Source organism: Mytilus trossulus, chromosome 3 (genome assembly GCF_036588685.1).
Source record: "Mytilus trossulus isolate FHL-02 chromosome 3, PNRI_Mtr1.1.1.hap1, whole genome shotgun sequence".
Taxonomy (NCBI): Eukaryota; Metazoa; Mollusca; class Bivalvia; order Mytilida; family Mytilidae; genus Mytilus; species Mytilus trossulus.
This window is the reverse complement of record NC_086375.1, coordinates 87,573,314-87,595,228: the sequence shown is the minus strand read 5'-3', so window position 1 is coordinate 87,595,228 and position 21,915 is coordinate 87,573,314. Positions and strand designations below refer to the sequence as shown.

The 21,915-nt window shown below is 31.1% G+C and overlaps 1 protein-coding gene across 1 annotated transcript; it reads left to right on the top strand.

Moving 5' to 3' along the window:
* The first annotated feature begins 1,133 nt into the window (after window positions 1–1,133).
* On the top strand, window positions 1,134–15,393 carry LOC134711121 (acid-sensing ion channel 1C-like). Its single transcript, XM_063571565.1, has 7 exons — window positions 1,134–1,451; window positions 3,004–3,553; window positions 5,457–5,555; window positions 7,763–7,913; window positions 10,341–10,397; window positions 11,654–11,804; window positions 15,255–15,393. The coding sequence occupies exons 1-7, from the start codon at window positions 1,324–1,326 to the stop codon at window positions 15,391–15,393; spliced, it is 1,275 nt and encodes a 424-aa protein (XP_063427635.1). The 5' UTR covers window positions 1,134–1,323.
* Window positions 15,394–21,915: the final 6,522 nt, after the last annotated feature.

The window sequence follows — 21,915 nt, the reverse complement described above, 5'->3', positions numbered from 1 at the left end:
TCCTTTAAAAGTGTCTAATGTCGATTGTATATGTTTCCTTCATGATAGAATAACCTTTTTAATAACCTTACGTTTTTCTGGTTGACTCCATTGGTTGACGCATTACTGAAATATTGATAGCTAAGTAAATTTTTATTCTAACATCGGAATGTGTATTGAAATAAGAAGATGTGATATAAGTGCCAGTAATACACCTCTTTATCCATGTTCCAATGTGTAAAAAAACAAAAATACAGGTCAACATACAGTCTTCAAAACGAAGCTTTGACTCACACCGAACAGCAAGCGATAGAGGGCACCAAACTGCAGCGGGTTTGAAACTTTGTCAACAGGCACTATATAACTGTTACTCTTATCTGAAAAAGAAGTATACAATTGCAACATAAAAAGACACAAAATAACGTGTCAATTGAAACTCGGTCGAAAAGACATATTAACAAAAACCAACAAATATGATGTATGACGCAATATCAATTCAATATCAATATTAAAAGGGGATGTAAAACAATGGCAAAATGACAACGACAACTCTAAAAGATCGGCAAAAGATACTAGATGGATAGTCAAACTTATAGATAAAAAAAAACTGACAACGCCAATGGGTAAAAAAAATACAGATTTATGGAGCGATTGTTTTTAAAACAAATAAAGAAATGCACACTTGGAGAAGGAACGTTACCCCCATAGAGAGCACAAATTCGTTGAGGACTATAAGTTAAATAATGATAAATTTTTCCCCGACACTGAGTTTTAATCATTATGGTTTCTTTTTATTTTACTTAACATAATACTTATATCATTCGTATATCATTTTTTTATTTTATTTCGTGTTCGTTCTATTTCAGTGTCCCTTGATTTTATAATATTCCTCAACGTCGCATCGCTTGAAATCATGATTCTATGTTTTTCATTGACCATAATTCAAAGTGTTTACTTTGTTAATTACATCAACGTTTCATTTAATCTATACTTTTAATGAAATATTTGGTTTCCATGATGAGTAAGATAAAATAAACAGTAAGTGTTATTTATAATTCAAAATTGTCAATAATTTGTGACTGGCAATTAACAAATTAAATATAGTCACTCATTACTATAATAGCTATATTGGAAACAATTGCTCGTGCATTACATTAAATGTAAAGCTGGGGAATGTTAAAATATCCATATTACCTGTAATCTAACTAGTAAATATGAAACAACTGACCACTTCCGTAATTTTTTGAGATATGAATAATGGTATACATAATTGTACAGATGAATACTGCCAAACTTTGAAAAAAAGTCCTCGCAGAAGAACATATACAGGTATTTCAATACATAATGTCTGACCAAACAGGAAAGCAAGAAAAACTTACAGCTGGAAAAATATGGGAGGATTTCATTGAATCAACTGGATTTCATGCGGTAAATAAAATTGACTTTGGAAAGAAGAATCCTCCTGGAAGAACGTAAGTCTTTTTCGTATGTATGTATCGAATGAATAAACATCAGTTTTTGGTGGGGTTCGTGTTAATCAGTTTTCAGTTTTCTTTGTTGTGTTTTGTCTAATGTTTGTCTATTGCTCCTTTTGTATAGACATGGCGTTCTCTGTTTACGTTTCTCATATATTTTGTGTCCCTCTTTTGAACTTTTCAAATGCATTTTATTGTGTTCTTAAGTTTTTGTCTTAAATTGTAAATAAAATTTAAAACAATTGATGTTGATAGAGTACACACAAACATTTTATAAACAGATAGCGTAAACAATTAGTGTATCGTCACGATTTTGAAACATCTGCTTCAATTAATGTTACTAATTCGTTACCTATCGTGTTGATCATTAAGATTTATTGAATAATTCATTTGTTTAGGTATCCATTCGATACATTGGTTTTAACTACTAGTATATTGAATTTACAAATGAAGGAAAAAATCAACTGTACTGTAATGGACATTTGTTGATTAAACATGTAGTTCATCGTAAAATAAGACTTTTTAGTGAACTAAGCACCTTTTAATATAATTCCACAAATTTTGCAGCCATCGGCCTCACATTTCGCAATAAGACAGTGTTGTTCATAATAATCAAGATTTGAAAGCTTACCACGACTGCGTACGTTAATTACTGATGTTGTTAGTACTATGATAATCTGAATGTGTTATGTAAGAAATATTTGTCATGTCTAGTGATAAGGGGACTACTACATATCGGATAACACCGTATAGATAATTGAATTTGATACCTTTTTTCACATTTAACAAGTAGAAAAATATGACGATTCTACTTGATATCACTTAACAATGATTTTAGTTTTCAAAATTGGTAACGGTTAAGTATGTGTTCTTAGAATTAAAGACTGTAGTGTTAACTGTTATTGATTTTGGTAAGCAGCTTACTTGTATAGTAATAGTGCCTTAAATTCTTTGTAATAACAAAAGTCATACAAGTCATAAGAGAATCTAAGTCGAACTTCGTACAAATATTAATATGTACAGACATTTTCTGTACAAAACATAATTTGGAATGTACTATTACATGTATTTGTTTATGTAATTCTGTGTCTTGGATGTACTTACATTTATTTGTACTGTATTCTCGTCATGTAATGTTGTAATTAAGCAGTATATTCAATATTGCCATAACGCGCGGAGGTTGGCTTGCCAAAACGCCAGTTTCAACCTACCATATTTCCTTTAAATAGCTTGTACCAAGACAGGTAAATGGTAGTTGTTATATAATAGTTCGGGTTTTTTTTGTCGTTTTTTTTTAATTTTGTTTCACTTCAGTGTTCTGTTCGTTGTTTTCCTCTAAAAGTTGATGTGTTTCCATCGGTTTTAGTTTGTAACCTGGATTTGTATGGCTCAATCGATTACTGACTTTTGAACAACGGTATACCACTGTTGCCTTTATTTATACAACATGATAACCAGTACACAATATATATATATATATATATCGTGATGAATAAAGTTATAATACATTTATCATGAACTTTTATTGTAATGTTATATTTCTTTTCAGTTTATTCTGGATGATTATATGGTTGTTGTCAGCTGGTTACCTGCTATTTAATGTTGCAACTGAATTAATATCATACTACAAATACCCAACAACAACAACCGTATCTGTGAAGAATAATGATGAGCTCGAATTTCCAGCAATCACTATCTGTAATCTCGCTACCCTGAACAAAAGCATGTTCACAAATGATACTCGAACTGATAATTACTACCTAGGAATATCCGCTCTGTACTACAATGCAGCAAAAATCAATTGGAGCGATCCATTTTATTCATCAGAAGGATATTTCAATGATCGCACACTCGATGATCTATATATGGAGTCGAAATCTTTATCGAAGTTTATTATATTTCACAAGTTTGACCTGAAACCTTTCTATCTGAGTTATACTCCAGTCGCAACAGATCTTGGACTCTGTGTTAGATTCAACACGAATAGTCCCCCATTGAAGACTAGCATGCACGGAGGATTATACAATCTACAGATGTTCATAGATCTTCGTCTTGATGACGATTATTTTCCTCGAACCTATGTTTCATCGGGTTTAAAGGTAACAGATAAGATATATTTTATTTTCCAATATCTGTATGTTACTATAAGAATAAGAATAAGAATAAGAATAAGAATTGTATTAGTCTAAAATCCAAACAATAGGATTGTTACTAAAATACACAACAAAAACAAACAAACAGAAAGGCATATTAAAATTACAAAACGATAGTCATTAAACACTACAAATATGTAGCATTGAAAGAAAAACAAAAACATAGATTATTAGTATTAGTTATAATACTATGTTTGACAGCATGCCTCCTCTTTAAATTTATTAATTAAAATATTATGCTTATGTAACAAAAAATATGTTATAATATATATAGCATTATAAGTTGAGCCATTAATTACACAGTTCATATATTGACATTATAATTGTTTCTCTCATTATACATTTCACTTATGTAGTGAACAATGATAAGTAAAATATCACATTCTTCGCAGGAAAATATAAAATATAATTTGTTTTCTTCACTCATGGAATTAAAACAGGGGACAATACTAGAAATTTCATCAAACATTTTGATCCTAGTTTTATAAATTTCTGAACATGTTATGATAAAATGATATTCATCTTCCACCTCTTTATGGAATAAAGGATATATTCAATATTCTGAAGCTGTTTTGTTGTATCTACCGCGTTCAACAGCCAACATACTATTACTTATTCTTATTTTAGCATAATTTTTTGTAACATTTTTATCTAAATTCAATAAAAGGTACTTTTATAGTTCATACTTTACTTTAAATTTTCTGTAGGTTCTTATTTCCATTTATTGAATTATCATCATTAGTGAGACAATTTCTCCAAAATATAATGTAATTTTCATTAAGCTTCTTCACGACGGCTAAAAGTAATCGTTTTTTAGAGAAGGTACATTGATTTTCCCAAACATGAGTGAAATTCAATTTTGAAAGTAGCATTTTAACTTTTGAAGCAAATCCATCATTTAACTTCTTGTTAGCTTTATAAACATTATATAATAAAGACTCATTTTCATTTGACTTTAAAATATGTAACCAAAATCCTACAGAAGACTTAAGGGCCTGTATACCAATTCAGCTAATACAGCTGTATTTACTGCCTTTGAATTAACATTTTAGAAGACCTTTCTCAAATTTGATTTGAAGTTTTACTGATTCCATAGATAAATAATGAGATTCAAGAATTTTGCTGTTCTTCACAATATTTAGCTACCATATCTCACTACAATACAGTAATATTGGGCTAACACAAGAATTAAATAGTTTCATACATGTATGGGAAAAAACATCCATCTTATCTGAGTAGAGTATTTTTTAATACAAAACAATGCCTTAGAAGCTTTTTTACATAGGAGATTTACAGCATTAGTGAAAATTCCTGATGGCTTGAATAGTATACCTAAATATTTATATTCTGTGCAACATTTAATTACTTTATTATTCAATACAAACTTGTCTTTAGTAAGTTTTTTACCACTTTTATTAAATGTCATTGTTTTTGTCTGGTCAAGATTGATAGTAAAGTTCCATTTTTCACAATAAGTATTTAACTTGTTTAGACAATTTTTTAAACCTTCTGAGGATTCTGATATTAATACTAAGTCATCTGCATATAAATGACTAGACAATTTTATGTCATGTAATGTTACAGGATCACATGTGTTATCTAACAAGTATAGGATTGTTCATAATTTCAAATTGTTTGTCGTTGGGTTACTTATATGTAAAAATAATATGTTTTAAAAGAGTAACTAAAACTATAAAAAAAAGTTGAACAAAACCAAAAGATAGTCAACAATATAAAAGTAAAATCCTTATTGTATTCATTATTCTACAATTGATTCGCCATCTCTTTTTTTCATACATAGGAATATAGTGCAGTCAGAATACTCGTACATTTTTTTTCTTTTTCTCAGGTTGTAGTGCATGACCAAAGTGAGGAGGTGTTGATGGCAAATGATGGGTTTGTAGTACCTCCAGCCTCCGAGGCTTTAATACAAATATCAAGAAAGGAGGTATTTTGTTTTTTTCTATGGCATAAGTATCTGCCCATCTACTTTTTTGTTCTTTTATAAACATGAAAATTCATCGCTCTTCGAAATTAACTCAAATACAAAAAAAAACACGTATTATGATTGCCAATGAGACAACTTTCCAAAAGAAACCATGACGGTATGACACAAAATTCAATAATTATAGGTCATCGTACGGCCTTCATCAATGCAAAGGCAAAGCTCATACCCATAAAGGCTCCGAAATGACAAATTAAAAACAATTCAAACGTGAAAACTAACGGCCTTACTTATGTAAAAAAATGAAAGAAAATGATTTGTTACACATCAGCAAACGACAACCGCTGCATTACATTGGAAAGGCAGACAGAATGTGGCGGGGTTGAACATGTTAGCGGGAACTCAACCCTTCCCCTTTCAAATTAGAAGAACTATAAAATAATTTTGTCGTTCAAAGTATTTAAAAAAAATTTCACATGGGGAATGGTGGTATACAGGGTTAACAAATCAAAAGTTATGTTATTATTTAAGAAAAAGACCGATATTCAAAACCATCCAGAAGTTCTTTAGAATTTTTAAGAATCTCCATATAGTTGATACCATAATGCGAATGAAAAATAATATTGTTTAAAGTATTTTCTAATTTATAATAGAATAATTACATAATGACATATAAAACATAACGGAGGGATCTTTAGAAATATAGAGTCACGTCATCTGAACCAAAGAAACACAAAAAGTTGCACATACAAAACACACCACAAAAATTGAAAGACAATACTAACACATTGACTGGATGTTTGAGTACCGAGACACGTCAAATGGAAATCACAGAAAACAGACCAAACAGTATAAGTAATATTAATAATAGAACAAAGCCAAAATTTAAAAAAAACCAATATAACAGGTTTTACAAAGTCTGAGTAGAAGATGCAACGTCTTGGAAATCTAATAAGTTGGGAAATGTTTATTTCCTTTTCAGGTTAAATGGTATATTGCTACTAAGGTGGGGGAAATTGATAACTTCAACATGAAAATCGTGTGCGTCATAGATTTTGGTAATGAGATGACTGTGCATGTCAAATATTCGAAGTATAAGTCTAAAAATGAGGTGGAGGAAGCCGTGGATATTGTTTCTTTTATTTCTAGTTCTTGTGGATATATTAATGGAACCCAATCTGAAAAGTTCAGATTGTTAATGGAAAGAACATGATCAATATATTCAAATAATCTGACATCTTTGATCTTCTTGTTTTTGAAAACTGTCTGACGGAACTCCAATTCATATGAAAAAAGAGGTCGGTAGTTCGCTCCCATAGGAATGACGACAATTTGTTGAAAAAGTATAACCTCCAAATCAACAAGAAACTCCAGCATACTGATCACTTGTTCCTCTGTGTAGCATGTTTTACCCTTTTGTTAATTATTAACAAAATATGTCTCATGATAGTAGGGACCTTCAAATCCATGATAATTTTTTTAAGTTGTGATGTAGTTATGATATGTTTGTTTACTATATGACTCTTTGTGGAGCGCATGGACTTAAATGTAGATAAATTTATAACGGCATATTACCCTCAGATTGGTTGCTGCTCAATCAGAATTATTTTCAAACTGTGATAATCAATTTGATTATATTTTGATTAAGTATATTTTCTATCCAATCGTACTAATATAATTCTGACACTGAAGCTTAACAGGGGTTAAACATCCCCAACAATCGATCTGTTCAAAGTTAATAAGGTTGTATATTTCGCAGGGAAGTTATATCGTCGATGTATTCTCGACTTTCCCTTCATAATGTTTAATGCTAGGTTATATGCAATTTCTTTTGTATCTGATAGTTTTTGCTTACGAATAAACTTGTTTAAAGTACAGAAAAAAGTACAGGTTCAATAGTCAGCACTTCTGTGCTGACATTGATTATCTTTACATGGTCATAAAAAAAAATAACTGTTTACAAAACTTTTGAATTTTTGAAATAGTTTTACATCAGGAATAGACTACCTTAGCTGTAGTTGACCAAAATTGTCGGAATTCCGGTACTCAATGCTCCTCAATTTTTTTACTTTTGTTAACCAAGCGTCACTGATAAGTCTTTTGTAGACGAAACCTGCGTCTAGCATAAACACAAAATTTAATACTGGTATGTATGATGAGTTTATTTATATGTTTCATCAAATGATTTTGTTTCAATTATCTTTTGACAGTATAAATACTTACCACCTCCATTTACGGCGTTTGAAGATGACATATGTGAAGACAAGAGATCCAACTATAGTACATCTCAATGTCAAAGACAGTGTGTACGAGATCTTCTATTTCAACAGTGCAGTTGTGTTGGTTTTATGTTTTACAGTCGTGAGTTAATTTCAATATCCAAACTGTTATAATTTAGATAGAATAAATACTCGTTCTAACATGTACATTATAAAACCTCAACTTGATGGGACGTTTACTAAGTTGAATTATTGTTTGCATGAAATATATTTTAGGAGTACTTCCTATAAAACGTCTTCAGATCTATGAGTAATTGTAAAGTCTATTTTGCTTATTAGTTATATTATTTTAAAGGTGTATTTATATTTGGCAATATTATAACCTTTTAGCAATTTTGGGTCCTCAAGGTTTTTCAACTTTATACTTGTTTGGCTTTCTAACTATTTTGATATGAGCGTCACTGCTGAGTCTTATGTAGAGGAACCGCGCCTGGCGTATCAAGTTAGAAGCCTGGTACCTTTGATAATTATTAAGACTCATTATCAAATTTCTTTTAACTATTCATATATGTGTCAGTGTAAATAACTTTTTTTTTTTTTTTTTTTTTTTTCTTCGTGATTTGTATCTAAAATATTTCTCTTGTGTGCAATAGGTTATTTATGTATTTTATTTATGGTATCGTTTTGAATTTCATCCTTTGTCACCGAATTCTTTTCAATTCATGTGTTACCTCTTATTGTACTGTTATTTTATATAGATTTAGCTATCGCTTTTTACAGAATCTGTGTTCCATTTACTTTGTCAGAATGATCTGTTCGATTTGAACCAAAGTTATTATATTTCATGTAACTAGAGTTATTTTCGAGTTTCTGTTTACGAAGAAGGTAAGGCGATCGATGCAACACATAAACAAACCAGGATTTTTTTTAAACAAGAGTTCCTTAGTAAATAAGCAGAACTTAAACAGCATACAATACAGTGTTGAACCCGTATTTAAATTTTGATGAAAATTTGCCTGTATGCTATTTTTTTACCTGATTAAATCAAATATGTAATAAAACATATACCTTCATTTACTTCTTTGTGAGAAAATTGAGGTTCAAATTACAGGTATTTCCTCAAAATACAGATTTGTGGACATATTTTTCCTTTCGATAGAAAAACATAACTTTTTTTGTTTTAAAAGATAACACCAGCTGGTTTTTTTTTAATTATTTGTAATGTATGTGTTATATACATATTGCATAAATTTGTATATTTTATTTTAACAAATAACTAAAATTTATCAAATGTTCATGAATGTAAAAAAAAACACCGTCATTTTTGCTGTTTATTAATCAAATGTAACTTTGAATTTCACGATTTACGTTTTCATGAAAATTGGTACACATACTCTTCTTACGTAATCAAACCAAATGTCATTTTAAAAAAGAGGGGTCCAAGAACTCGTTTTCAAATAAAAATAAAATAAACGCCAACATACATAGAACAGAACTTTTTGTGAACAACTGTCACATTCCTGACTTCGTACATAACATTTTTAAGAAAAATAGTAGGTTTGTATAGTTCGATTGTTTAATTGTTTTATAAATTAATATTTCAGTAATATTTAGATATAATAAACATCGGCCATTTTAATTTGAGTAACCTTTTTAAATTGATACATCTGATATTTCTTTATGATGCAAAATCAGTTTTCATTTGATAAACTGCAAATTCATATTCAGTCGATGAGTTTGCTCATTACATGGATGAAATCTATATCTGTTTCCAGATATATTTGTTTTACAGTATACATGATTGTAGTGCCTAACAAGATTTTGTGAGTTAGACGAAATACAGAATAAAAGTATCCTATCTAATTTTGATGCCAAAAAAAAGTAAAACGGACATATTTCGACTGTGTTGATTAACAGCTTTTGTTTCAGGTTAAAGCTTATTTCATTAAATATAAATAACATTAAAATGAGATTTACGCAGTTGTTTTTTGTTAAGATAAACAATAAATTCACCTGGACAATCAAATGTGTCTCGGCAATTCTCTTCGGAAAATGACATTTTTAATGTTACTACAGTCGAATATAGCCCATTTAAAAAATAATTTGTCTACACTTTACGAGGAAAGGCATATATAAATATTTAAATTGGCAATTATTACCTTTCATACTGATAGTTTAATGGACTTATTATATTATGAACTCGTCCAGTGTTCATTTTGAAGATCATTAAAGTTATTGTGCATACTACTGCACGTTCTGATTTAAAACGTGTTGGAAGAAAATAAACGGTTAATAAAATCATAATAGCTCAATCCAAACAAAAAGCATAAGATTCAATAACAATGCCCAGTCCACATCATAATAAGTAATAGTTGTAAACTGGGTATTGATAAAATGACAGATATTTTTAGTTTATCTTTTGTACCAACAAAATGTTTTTGTATAACTTATTTTCTTTTAAAACCGTCTCCTCATTTGTGATTAGTCTTTGAGTCTTCATGTTCGTTTGCTATATACGTTCACCTAAATTTCGCTTCATACATCAACTTTGTTGTTTGTTTTTTTGCAGCCACTGGAAAATATTGTTCAAAGGAAAGATATTTAGAGTGTTTTATGCCGGAAATGTGTAAGTAAAATCAAATGCAATATACGTACTAGTATCATATCAGAGCCAGACCAATTATTTTATACAAAACAGTAACGACAAGTGATCACCTTGAAGTACCTACATTGTCAACCTTTACAATATATAGTACAACTTTTATATTCGTCTACAATTGTGTAAGAAGTGTAGTGAAATTAATAACATTTACGTTATCAATTGTGGACAAAAACTATACTGTTTGTAATATGGAACACTTCAGAAAGGTGAGTGTATAATTCAGAAGTTTTAATAAAGAATAGAATTTGTAAATAATAGCCAAATTCATTAATGTTAACTATACATTTAGGATTTGGAACCATAGTATCTTTTAAAATACTTCCTACAACTTTCAATAAAAGACTTGTGATATATCATTTACTCGTCTTTTTCTGAAAACAATAAACTTCAGAATGATGCTACAGTCCTCCAGTAGTGTTATCAACACTGTGCCGAAAGTTCAAATTAACCTACTAATTAATACATTTTCTGCTTCCCAACAGATTAATCTAAATATATAAATTTCGCGTTTTTTCTCCTGAGATGTGTGTTAAAACAAAGTCAGTTCAGATAAGTTATGGAGCCATAAAATAGATTTTAGATAGCTGAATATTTTAAAATAAAGCCTTTAAAGTTAGTTAATGTGAAAATCAATATTGTTTTTGCATGTTTGATGTGACATTTCCTGTTTGACAGACCGTATTTTCACATCCGCATTGCCAATCATCCAGAAACTATTGTAGTGTTTTACAACACATACTTTACGCTCGAACTTTTCAATTTCAATTTTCAGAAACATGAGGTAACATAAATATGATTTGGTTAATAGATAATCATCAACGGTTTCAGAATGGGAATTTCTCAAATGAATTGCAATTCTACTTTTGGACAAGTTATAGGGCTTTTTGTGACATTTTTATCCCCTTTATTGCAATATTTGTTAACAAATAAAAGCCATTGTCAGACCAAAACGAGATAATATTTACTTTTTTTAACCTGTTGGAAACCCAATCAACGCAATATGATGTTTACGCAATATATATGCACATACGGGACATAAACAGTAAGCCACATTTGTTAGAAGGCATAAACGAGAGGGTTGGTAAAAATTATGAGTGTCAATACTTAGTTTTTTTACTACAATAATACTGTATTTCTATCTGGCAGTCATATTTCGCATAACAATATACGTAATTTCTTTTGTGCATCCGCATTTATACAGTGACAAATTTATTTTTCAGGGAATATGTTCAGAAAAGGTTACAATTGTAGTTGTCCGAATGAATGCCAATATACAGATTATGATACAAAACTGTCATATGGTTTGTTTCCATCTGCGTTTATGATGAAATCACTGACAACCGAGCTCAATGAAACAGAGGATTATATCAAGTAGGTTTATTTCCAAACACTTTATTCCATAAGATATTTAGTTGGGATTATTATAAGTATTTACTAGATATATGTAGAGGTGGTATAAGTGCCAATGAGACAACTCTCCATCCAAGTAACAATTTTCAAAAAGTAAACCATTATAGGTCAAGGTACGGCCTTCCACTTGGAGCATTTGAACACACCGAACAGTAACCTATTAATATAAAGGGCCCCCAAAATATACTAGTGTAAAACTATTCAAATGGTAAAATCAACGGTCTAATCTATATGAATACGAGAAACACGTATGAACTACACAAAAAGAGGACAACCACTGTACATCCGATTTCTGACTTAGGACAGGTGCAAACATTTGCGGAATTAAACGTTTTAATGGTACATGTACCAAACCTTCTCACTAGTCCAGTTATCATGGAGTTGGTTCGTTTCATTTGTTGATCTTTCATCTTTTTTACTTAATCGTGATTTAATTGTTGTTTACTGTTGTAACATTTAAGTAGAAGTATATGCACTCATCTATATCTGAGATTTGGGTTCTTAATGAGCTAATAAGGTTTGATGTGAATGCCGATTTTTTTATGCTTTGTAAATGATATTAACAGAAAAAAATGGATGTGAATTTCCTAAACGTATAAGATATCGGCATGCTGATCTATATTTACGAGGAATCATATCCTTGTACCGATGATAAAATTTAGTAAATGTTTCAACTAGTTTGTGATATCGAGAACCCTGATGTACTATTTTTTTCAGTTAAACAGAGATTTCTTTCTTTAAAATCAATTTTACAAACGGAAGCGAAGAAATTATGAAATCTAGCTATTTGGTCAAAACTAACTACCTTTTTCTCATGACCACGGTTGGTTTACTATAAGTTATCGGCTTTATGCTAAATTATTATCAAGTATGGTCGATTATGGTCGACAAAATCATAAAAGCATTTTATGTGTACTAAATAAGATGCAATATCACAAAGGGAGTAATGGTTGGCAACGACGTCAATTAACCCAATTAAAATAAATTTGAGAATGGAAATGGGGAATGTACTAAAGAAGCAACAACCCGACCATAGATCAGACAACAGCAGAAGGTCACCAAATAGGTCTTCAATGCAACGAGAAATTCCCGCACCTGGAGGTATCCTTCAGCTGGCAAGAATCGTTTTAGTCTTACGTAAAAAAAAAAGAAATAATTAAGTTAAACAGTTATGGGAATTAGGCATTCCTTGATATACATTTTCGTTATCTAATTTCAACAAGTCAAATTACTTGTTTTCCAATTAATTTTGACTTGTTATCAAATATAAAATATATAAATGGGTTCGAAAATTACTCGAATGTCTACATGTCTGGTTTTATTTTATTCTGATATAAATGGGATTGATTTTAACATCATGCAAACATGGTTGTCTCTTTGACACATTCTAAATTTGTATTCCCAAATTTAAAATTCTAATACGTTATGATGTCTCTACGCGTGGACAGTAAAACTGAATTTGCGAACATCAAATCGCCAATCAACTACAGTGCCTTACTCCTGTGAACTTCGTTGAACTGATTTTAATTTATTGAAATGTGGAAGATTTTCATATTACAAGTCTACATAACTGCATTTCTTATTTTAAATATCAACAATACAATAACGGCTGGTCATTTGTATTCCAAGACCATCGTGTGTTTCGTCTTTCATCATGTATACATGTAAGGAGCATGTAGTTTGTGTGTTTGATCAAAGACCCCAAATCTGAATATCATGTGTAACAATTGGTCAAATAATACCAGTAATCTTATATTTCTCCCACAAGGCTTTCCCCTGCTTAGTCATAAATTTCTGATCATATTTGAATAACATTTGTTGATTTAAATGAATGGAATAAACACGGCTGCTGTAAATAACTTTACTATAGTCAAAACTCATGTCTTTCCATCCAATTGCTGCATACAAACAATTTACCAAACATGAGACAATGAAGCAATTTTCATTACTTCTAATGGCAATTTGAATGCTTTTCTAAGATTTAAAATATTACAGTTTGAAGCACTGAAAGAATATAAAAGTTTCCTTCAAAATCAGAGTCTTGTACATGTAGTAATACACAAGTATGACCAAAGTTATACACCCCCCCCCCTTTCCGACTGATAGTTGTGGGCATACAAGTTAAGAGACGACATCAAAAGTTTAATGTAGGATAAAAGAAAAAAACTTAATTCACATAGTTTGTTTACTGACACTCCCCCTCCCCCATAACTTAATTTGTGAAAATTGATTAACCGATATGGCTATATGTAAAATCGATGTCAAATTAACAAAACTTGCAGCAACTTTTACTTCCCCCTCCCCCCTCCAACTATTTGATCTTTTGATGTCATCCCTAAGTTAATCACTGTTTTCTCTCATTGATTATGGCCAATTCCAAAGTGTTACAAGACAAAATGATTCTTTATAAAAATATGCTATTAAAGATGATTTTGTTCTTTGCAGATCAACCAAAAAAATATAGTTCGTGTTTTACAGAAATGACAGATAAACACATATAACGGCCATTTCCGTAAAAACGAGTTCGGGGACATACAAATTTTTTTAGCTCATTATAATGCAAATAGTTAATTTTTTCAGTTCACAGTTTTTTACAAAAACGGTGGACCCGGAAAAGGGATATTTTTGGCTTTTTGTTGCCATGGCAATGGGGTTTTTTTTACCCAAAAATAAAAAAATCGTGTTTTTAGGATTTTTTTTATGATATTTTTAATTAAAATTTATTATTAATGAATGGACCACAATTATTTATACATGTTTTATTTAGTTTTATTTTTTTATAGTCACTCGCATACATTATTATTTCAGAAGAATTCAAAAATTTTCCCTAAAAATCGTAAAAAATCAGAATTTTGAGCTTTTCACCTGGAAAAACGGGACGGGCGATGTTCGATTTTTTTTCATTAAATGATTGGGTAGTCCTCCCTCAACAAAATGATGTATCATAATGATATAATATCACTAAGAAAAAAATCCAGGTTTCATGCAAACCTTACCTTAAATTGTATAAATTCCTCTTGTCTTTGTCCGTGTTTGGTCATACTTTTCAACAGTGAGAAAGTTGCTTGCAATTAAGTATCATACTCTACGACAAAAGTAGACATTCAAACTCATAAGTCGAAAATAAACTGACAACGCCTTGTAAAAATAGAGAAAGAAAATGACAAAAACAGTATATAAAACACAATATAAAAATAAATTATGTTCCTACATTGATCATGCTAACAAAGAAGTCTTCTTTAATTTGCCATAACAGTGTGTTTGTCTTTCAATAATGAATGTCTCATTTGGATGACAAATTAGCTTTTTGTTGTTGTTTTATATGTACATGTAATGTTTTCGTATAATGAGTTAACATTGTTCATTCCTTCTTTTTGAGCTTCTTTGTAGAATATTCATTTTCTATTTCAGAACTAATTATATCAGTCTATCATTGTTTTATAAAAATTTGAAGACCACAATTACTGAACAGAAACCAAAGTATGAGAACGTTGGAGATGTGTTTTGTAAGAATTTATTAGTCATTATCGTATACACTTGTACATTTTAATCAATACGTCCTTAACTAGCATCCGCCGGTCACCTTGTATACTGACTAAAGCATTTAATTGCTTTCTTATAAATGGGTATTCATTATCAAAATAAGAGGATGTTATATGATAGCACATGAGACAACTATTTCTGCTAGAATCAAAACAGATTTCATCACCATATTGAAACGTACAGAACCCGTTCACACTATTGCATTATATACAATACAATACACTATCTATGATGTAGACAATTTGTTTATGTAAACTTCCAGAGGAAGGTTTTGAATTAAAGCATGATGCCCTACAATTAATTTAATAAAAAAAAGTTTAATGAAAGGCAAAGCAAAGACAAAACTAGAAAATTGTGTGTGACAAGCACAAAAGAGTTATAAAAAAAATTAAACATTATGATTTTTCGTATTTTTTTATATGTTACAGCTTCTAACCGGGTGGTAATGCAATTCTGTCTTTGCACTCATCTGCCTCTATTTGTTTTTTACCATATCAATCACAATTACGTAACATCAATACTCCAATATCAGTATGTCGTGTTCAATTTCAAACTTATTTATAATATACAGATCATCTGTACAAGCTTTGCTGGTAAGGATCTGAAAACGGTCCGGTGTACCCCTTCTGTTTTAAAGAACTTTTTAGTTTCTCGGATTAACACTTACCTTTAAGAATGTGAAGGCTAAAATTTCATTTGCTGATGTAATAAACACCATAGCAAAACTTCCACACAGGATAGACAAGCACTAGCCTTTCAAAAAGGGCTAGTCGACACTTAGCTGATGAAAAGGGAAAGTGCTCTCGCTTTGTAGATTAATACATTTACTAGATTAGCCACGTGCATCAATCATCAAAGTCATACACGTAAGGTCACATGTTTATCATTAACTTTGTTGTTTACGAAACTCCAGAAGATTCGACTCTTTATAGATAAAAGTTACCTGTGTGCCAATATTATGAAAATGCATGATTAATGACCAGGCAAAATATAATTGCTAAAATAGAGAGGGCAAATCCGATACTCTACGGGATTGAAGGACATTTACTAGGTTTGGATTGTCCTAACCAATCAATAAACTTTGATTAATCACGTCTCGTAATATCTTCCAATCAGGTAGCAAGAAAAATTCACGCACTGGATGTCCGTCGTTCAATTCTAAAATATGGACTCCTAGGAGCCGATAATTAAAACTGATTAAACCCAGCTTAAAACCTGCTTAAGTCCATTGTATTGATTTAGGATTTTTTTAAGTTTGAGTATTAACGACTGGAAATCTGATCCCTTCGAATTGCTAATAGTTGACATCTTTACTCTGTTTTAGCTAATGTTGGTGGACAAATGGGATTATTTCTTGGTGCAAGCATTCTGACAATTACTGAGCTTTGCGAATTTATTTTGTTTGTCATATGGTATTTACTTGTTAGACTTTTCAGAAGAAATATTGTTGTTCAAAACGGAAATAAAATACATCTAACGATTCAAGGACAGAAAAAATAAAACTCTTTGATTTGTTTATCAAACTTTTGCAAAAATACAATTTTATCGGCAATTTATTAATTATTTATTTTTTGCTTTTTTTCATGATACAACTTTTCAGAATGTTCGTTGGTAAAAATGAACCACTATTTTAACTGATCAACGACGTCAGAGGCTTAAGTTTGAATTGGGGAAAAAACAAATACCAGAAAATCAATTATCCGCGAAATACTGTTATCTTGAATTCTCAAAAATAAATATCCAAGAAAAGTTAAAGATTCAAATTTAATTATCATGTTGTTAATATCTTTAAGATATACCCTCATTGATGAACTTAACTTAAGATCACCAACATAACAATGTGATTCATTTATTTTCGTTGGTACCAAATTTCATGGATAAAAATAAGATTTTTTTTGTGTATTTGGATACATTGATTGCTGTACATTCTTACTAGCAAAATTGTAAAGTCAGATCAAAATGATTTCGAAATTTAATTCAAGAAATAGATAAAATATGACAGTCATTATACAAATTGATAGAATAATTATGCTAGAGAAAATATTATTTAACGAAGGCATGTTTGCGTTCGTGTGATACCCAATTAATCAAGTAATTGTTGAAAATAATTTTTGTTTTCAATTATTTCTTCTGTCTTGCGTAACAGAATAGACGTTTTCCCTTTCGCAATAAAACAAGGAGGCATAAAACAATTATTGCAACTTTTCGCTTAAGTTTACCAATGCAACTGTACAGTTTTTTTGACAAGACTACCTCTCAAACAAACATCCAAAACTGCAGTATTGTCTTACCTCAAAAATGTGATTGGTGGTTTCAATGATTCATTTTGCATCCGTTTACAATTTCAAATAATTATGTTTAATATATGCATTTAAATATAATCAAACCAATGTATTTTTTTTGGGTCTTCTTCTTCGTATGCATTCGACATGTTTTGGTTAGATCGAAATAGATACCGCGCTGAAGTACGTCCATTATTCATAGTTCATTATTCATTATTCAATAATGAATAATGAAATAGTTCACTATTCACTATTCATTATTAAAAAATGAATAATGAATAATGAAATGGTTTCTGTTTCATATTCAAATTGAAGCGGTGAATAGTGTAATAAATATAAAAAGAAATTGACTGTGATACTAAAGCTATATTTTGATTCGCAATGCTTAAATGCGTAAAATGAGGAAATATATAAAAGAAGATGTGGTATGATTGCCAATGAGTCAACTGTCCACAAGAGACCAAAATAACACAGACATTAACAACTTTAGGTCACCGTACGGACTTCAACAATGAGCAAAGCCCATACCCGCATAGTCAGTTATAAAAGGCCCCAATAAGACAATGTAAAACAACTAAAACGAGAAAACTAACGGCCTTATTTATGTAAAATAATGAACGAAAACCAAATAGGTAACACATAAACAAATGACAACCACTAAATTACAGGCTCCTGACTTGGGACTAGCAGATACATAATTAATGTGGCGGGGTTAAACATCTCAACCAATTTTGAATAATGAAATGGACATTTTGAATAATGGAATGGACTGCTATGACCCTTCAGCCCCTAATTACAGATATAATATAACTCAATCGATATCTTATTAAGAGAGGAACCAAAGGTATACAGTCAATATGTTCCGCAACGCATATTAGAGAAGAAACAAAGGACTTAAATATCGAAATACGCCTGAACATTGAGAAATAGCCAATTTTGAATAATGAAATGGATATTTTGAATAATGGAATGGACTACTTTGACCCTTCAGCCCCTAATTACAGATACATATTATACCTCAATCGAAATCTTATTTTAAGAGAGGAACAAAAGGTATACAGTCAATTAGTCCTATAACATATGACTTCGCATTCTTATTCAATTTTTAACGTTTTTATACTGATATTTTCATTTTTTATTTTTTTTGAATGCGAAGTCATATCGAGATACGTTAAATTCCTTTAGCACTTTCCGACATGATTTCAGGTCGGAACAAAATTGCTTCAATCTTCTTTCTAGGTCAAATATTTAACGGGCCAAACATCATTTTAAATAACTTGAGCACAAAAACTATTAAAAAAATTACTGACTTGTGCTAAAGAAATAGTTAATCCATCACTTTAAGAAAATTTTATTCTCGAGTCGGTGCTCAATAACACCAGTTTAAATATGGCGCCAAGATTTGATTAATTTTCGAAATATAAAATCCAAATAAAAAAAACGAACTTATGGCATCGTTTAACGACGGTCGGTTTCAATGTTGTTTAAACGTAGTTTATAGCTTTAAGATATAGAATAGAATAAAGTTTGTTTCAAAAAGACAAAAGGAAATTCTTATTAGCGTTTTATGAAACGATAATCTATCCTTGAAAGAAGGGAGTTAATTTGTCACACCACATGATCAATCGTGCATTGTGAAAAGTTTAAAAAAAATCTCAATCGCAAAAACTTCCACATTTTGACTAAGAGAACCATTGTGTTTTAATAAAATCAAAACCCCTTACCCCATCCCCTTTCCAGAATTTTGTTTCAGAACCTTGATAAAGGGAAATGTTGAAAAATAAAAATAAAAATGTTTTTCTTGCGTCTTTATAATTATTATGTATACCTTAGAAGTTTCAACTAATATTTAGTCAGTGTCTTGAATAGTTCCCAAATATGATATACAATTTGTTATATGGGCATTTCTGAACGTTGTTTTGCATTTAGTGTATATATAAAAGGGTGTGAATGCCAACGAGACAACTCTCCATCCAAGTCACAATTTATAAAAGTAAACCATTATAGATAAAAAAAAAAAAAAAAAAAATCACTGTCTTCAACACGGAGTCTTGGCTGACACCGATCAGCAAGATATAAATGGCTCAAACATAACTAGTGTAAAACCACTCAAACGGGAAAACCGACGCGGTCTAATCTATATAAAAACAGAGACTTTAGTATACATGTCTCTGATAAAAACGAGAAAAACTTATGAACCACATCAACAAACTACAACTACTGAACATCAGATTCCTGACTTAGGACAGGTGCAAACAATTGCAACGAGTTTAAACATTTTAATTGTATCAAACATTCGCCTTTATCTGAAACAATGGTGTAACGTTGTATTTATAATACCCCGTTTTAGATAGTCAAACCTGACCCTTTCAGATACAAGGAGAAAAAACATCCCCCGATTTAGACAAATGAGCTAAAAATGCAACCCTGTACGTCGGAACATATCCGTCTCGGTGTCACATTTATCTAGCAAGTATCCACCAGGTACATGTTCAAGTAAAATGGCCATTGGAGAAGTTTCACACAAAACAACCATTTCATGTATGGTTTACTTACCGTTTTTGTTGTATAAAAAAGGTGTCCAAGTCCCCATCGGATAGGGAATTAGTGTAAAAAGAATTCAGTGTATGTGTTTAATTATTTAATAAAGCAAATAATGATAGGGGCTATTTTGTGGAAAAAGGGGGGGGGGCGTACGCCCATTACGCCCTTGCGTGGACCCGCTCCTGAAAATTTCAATAATTTTCTGAAGCTAGATGTCCTCGTCTGCAAACGTTAATTGAATAGCATGTCCTTGGTATTTATTCCAGTGTCTGGTAGAAAAGATTGGACACGATAAAAAAATAACCTCTTATATTTTTGCCTTTATAGATACTATTAATTTACGCCATCTTTAGTTTCAGACGAATTGATCGAAAAATATCGGTGAGCTCACCTTTTTAGTGAACTCCCAAGTTCCAAATTGAAAGAGTTGGTATTGCTTTGTTTCATAAAAATGAATGGCCAACGTAGATACAAGTATCTTTTCTTATGGAGGGATAAATCCTACTTTGTAAAGGACCACTCTAATTCAAAAAATCGGAGGACGTGTTTTTCAACAGATCGGTATTCCAATGTGAATAATGTGTGCCCCTCTTCTTGCCGACTTGGTTCTTTATTATTATGAGGCTGACTTCATCCAGGAACTTCTTAGAAAGAAAGATAAGAAGTCAGAAATATCCTTTAACTCTACTCTCCGCTATATAAATGATGTTCTTTCACAAAATAATTCAAAATTTGGTGACTACTAGTATGTTAAACGCATCTATCCCACCGAACTGGAGATAAAGGATATAACAGATACAGTTAAGTAGGCCTCATATCTTGAATTACATAGATCTAGAAATTGACAATGAGGGTCGGTTGAAAACAAAACTTTACGACAAAAGAGATGATTTCTGCTTTCAAATTGTGAACTTTCCATTTCTAAGTAGCAACAATCCAGACTGTTACACAAATGGTATCGGATATGTTCCTTACGTCGTAACTACAATCTCCTTCCCTTTAATGATGTGACCTACCGAATTTGACTATTTACAGGATTTGTTATCACATAAGCAACACAACGGATGCCACATGTGGAACAGGATATGCTTACCCTTCCTAAGCACCTGCGATCACCCCTAGGTTTTGGTGGGGTTCGTGTTGCTTATTCTTTAGTTTTTTATGATGTGTCATGTGTACTGTTGTTTGTGTGTTTGTCTTTTTCATTTTTAGCCATGGCGTTGTCAGTTTATTTTCGATTAATGAGTTTGACTATCCCTTTAGTATATTTCGTCCCTCCTTTTCAAGCCAAACCATTACCTCGGGCTTTTCCGTCTCACAACTTGCAGTACAACCCACAAGTTTGCACAAGGTCATGTTTTTCTCTGGCTATTTATGACGTCTTTACACTAAATCCATAGGATGTTGGATGTGTACGGATTGATTGTTTAGTCTTAGATGCATAATTATTTTATTAGTTGTAAGTGGATTTAAACTAGCTGTCAGATAACTGCGAGTACTCTCAGATCTGTTCCTTGTGTCGGGATGTATAAGTACCCGGCCACGTCCACTTGTATTTTTTGTCTATCTGATGAGTTAAGCCTTTTTCAACTGATTTTTATAGTTCGTTCTTATGTTGTCCTGTTATACAACTGTCCCAGGTTAGGGAGACGGTTGAAATCCCTCTAACATGTTTAATCACGCCACATTATTATGAATGTGCC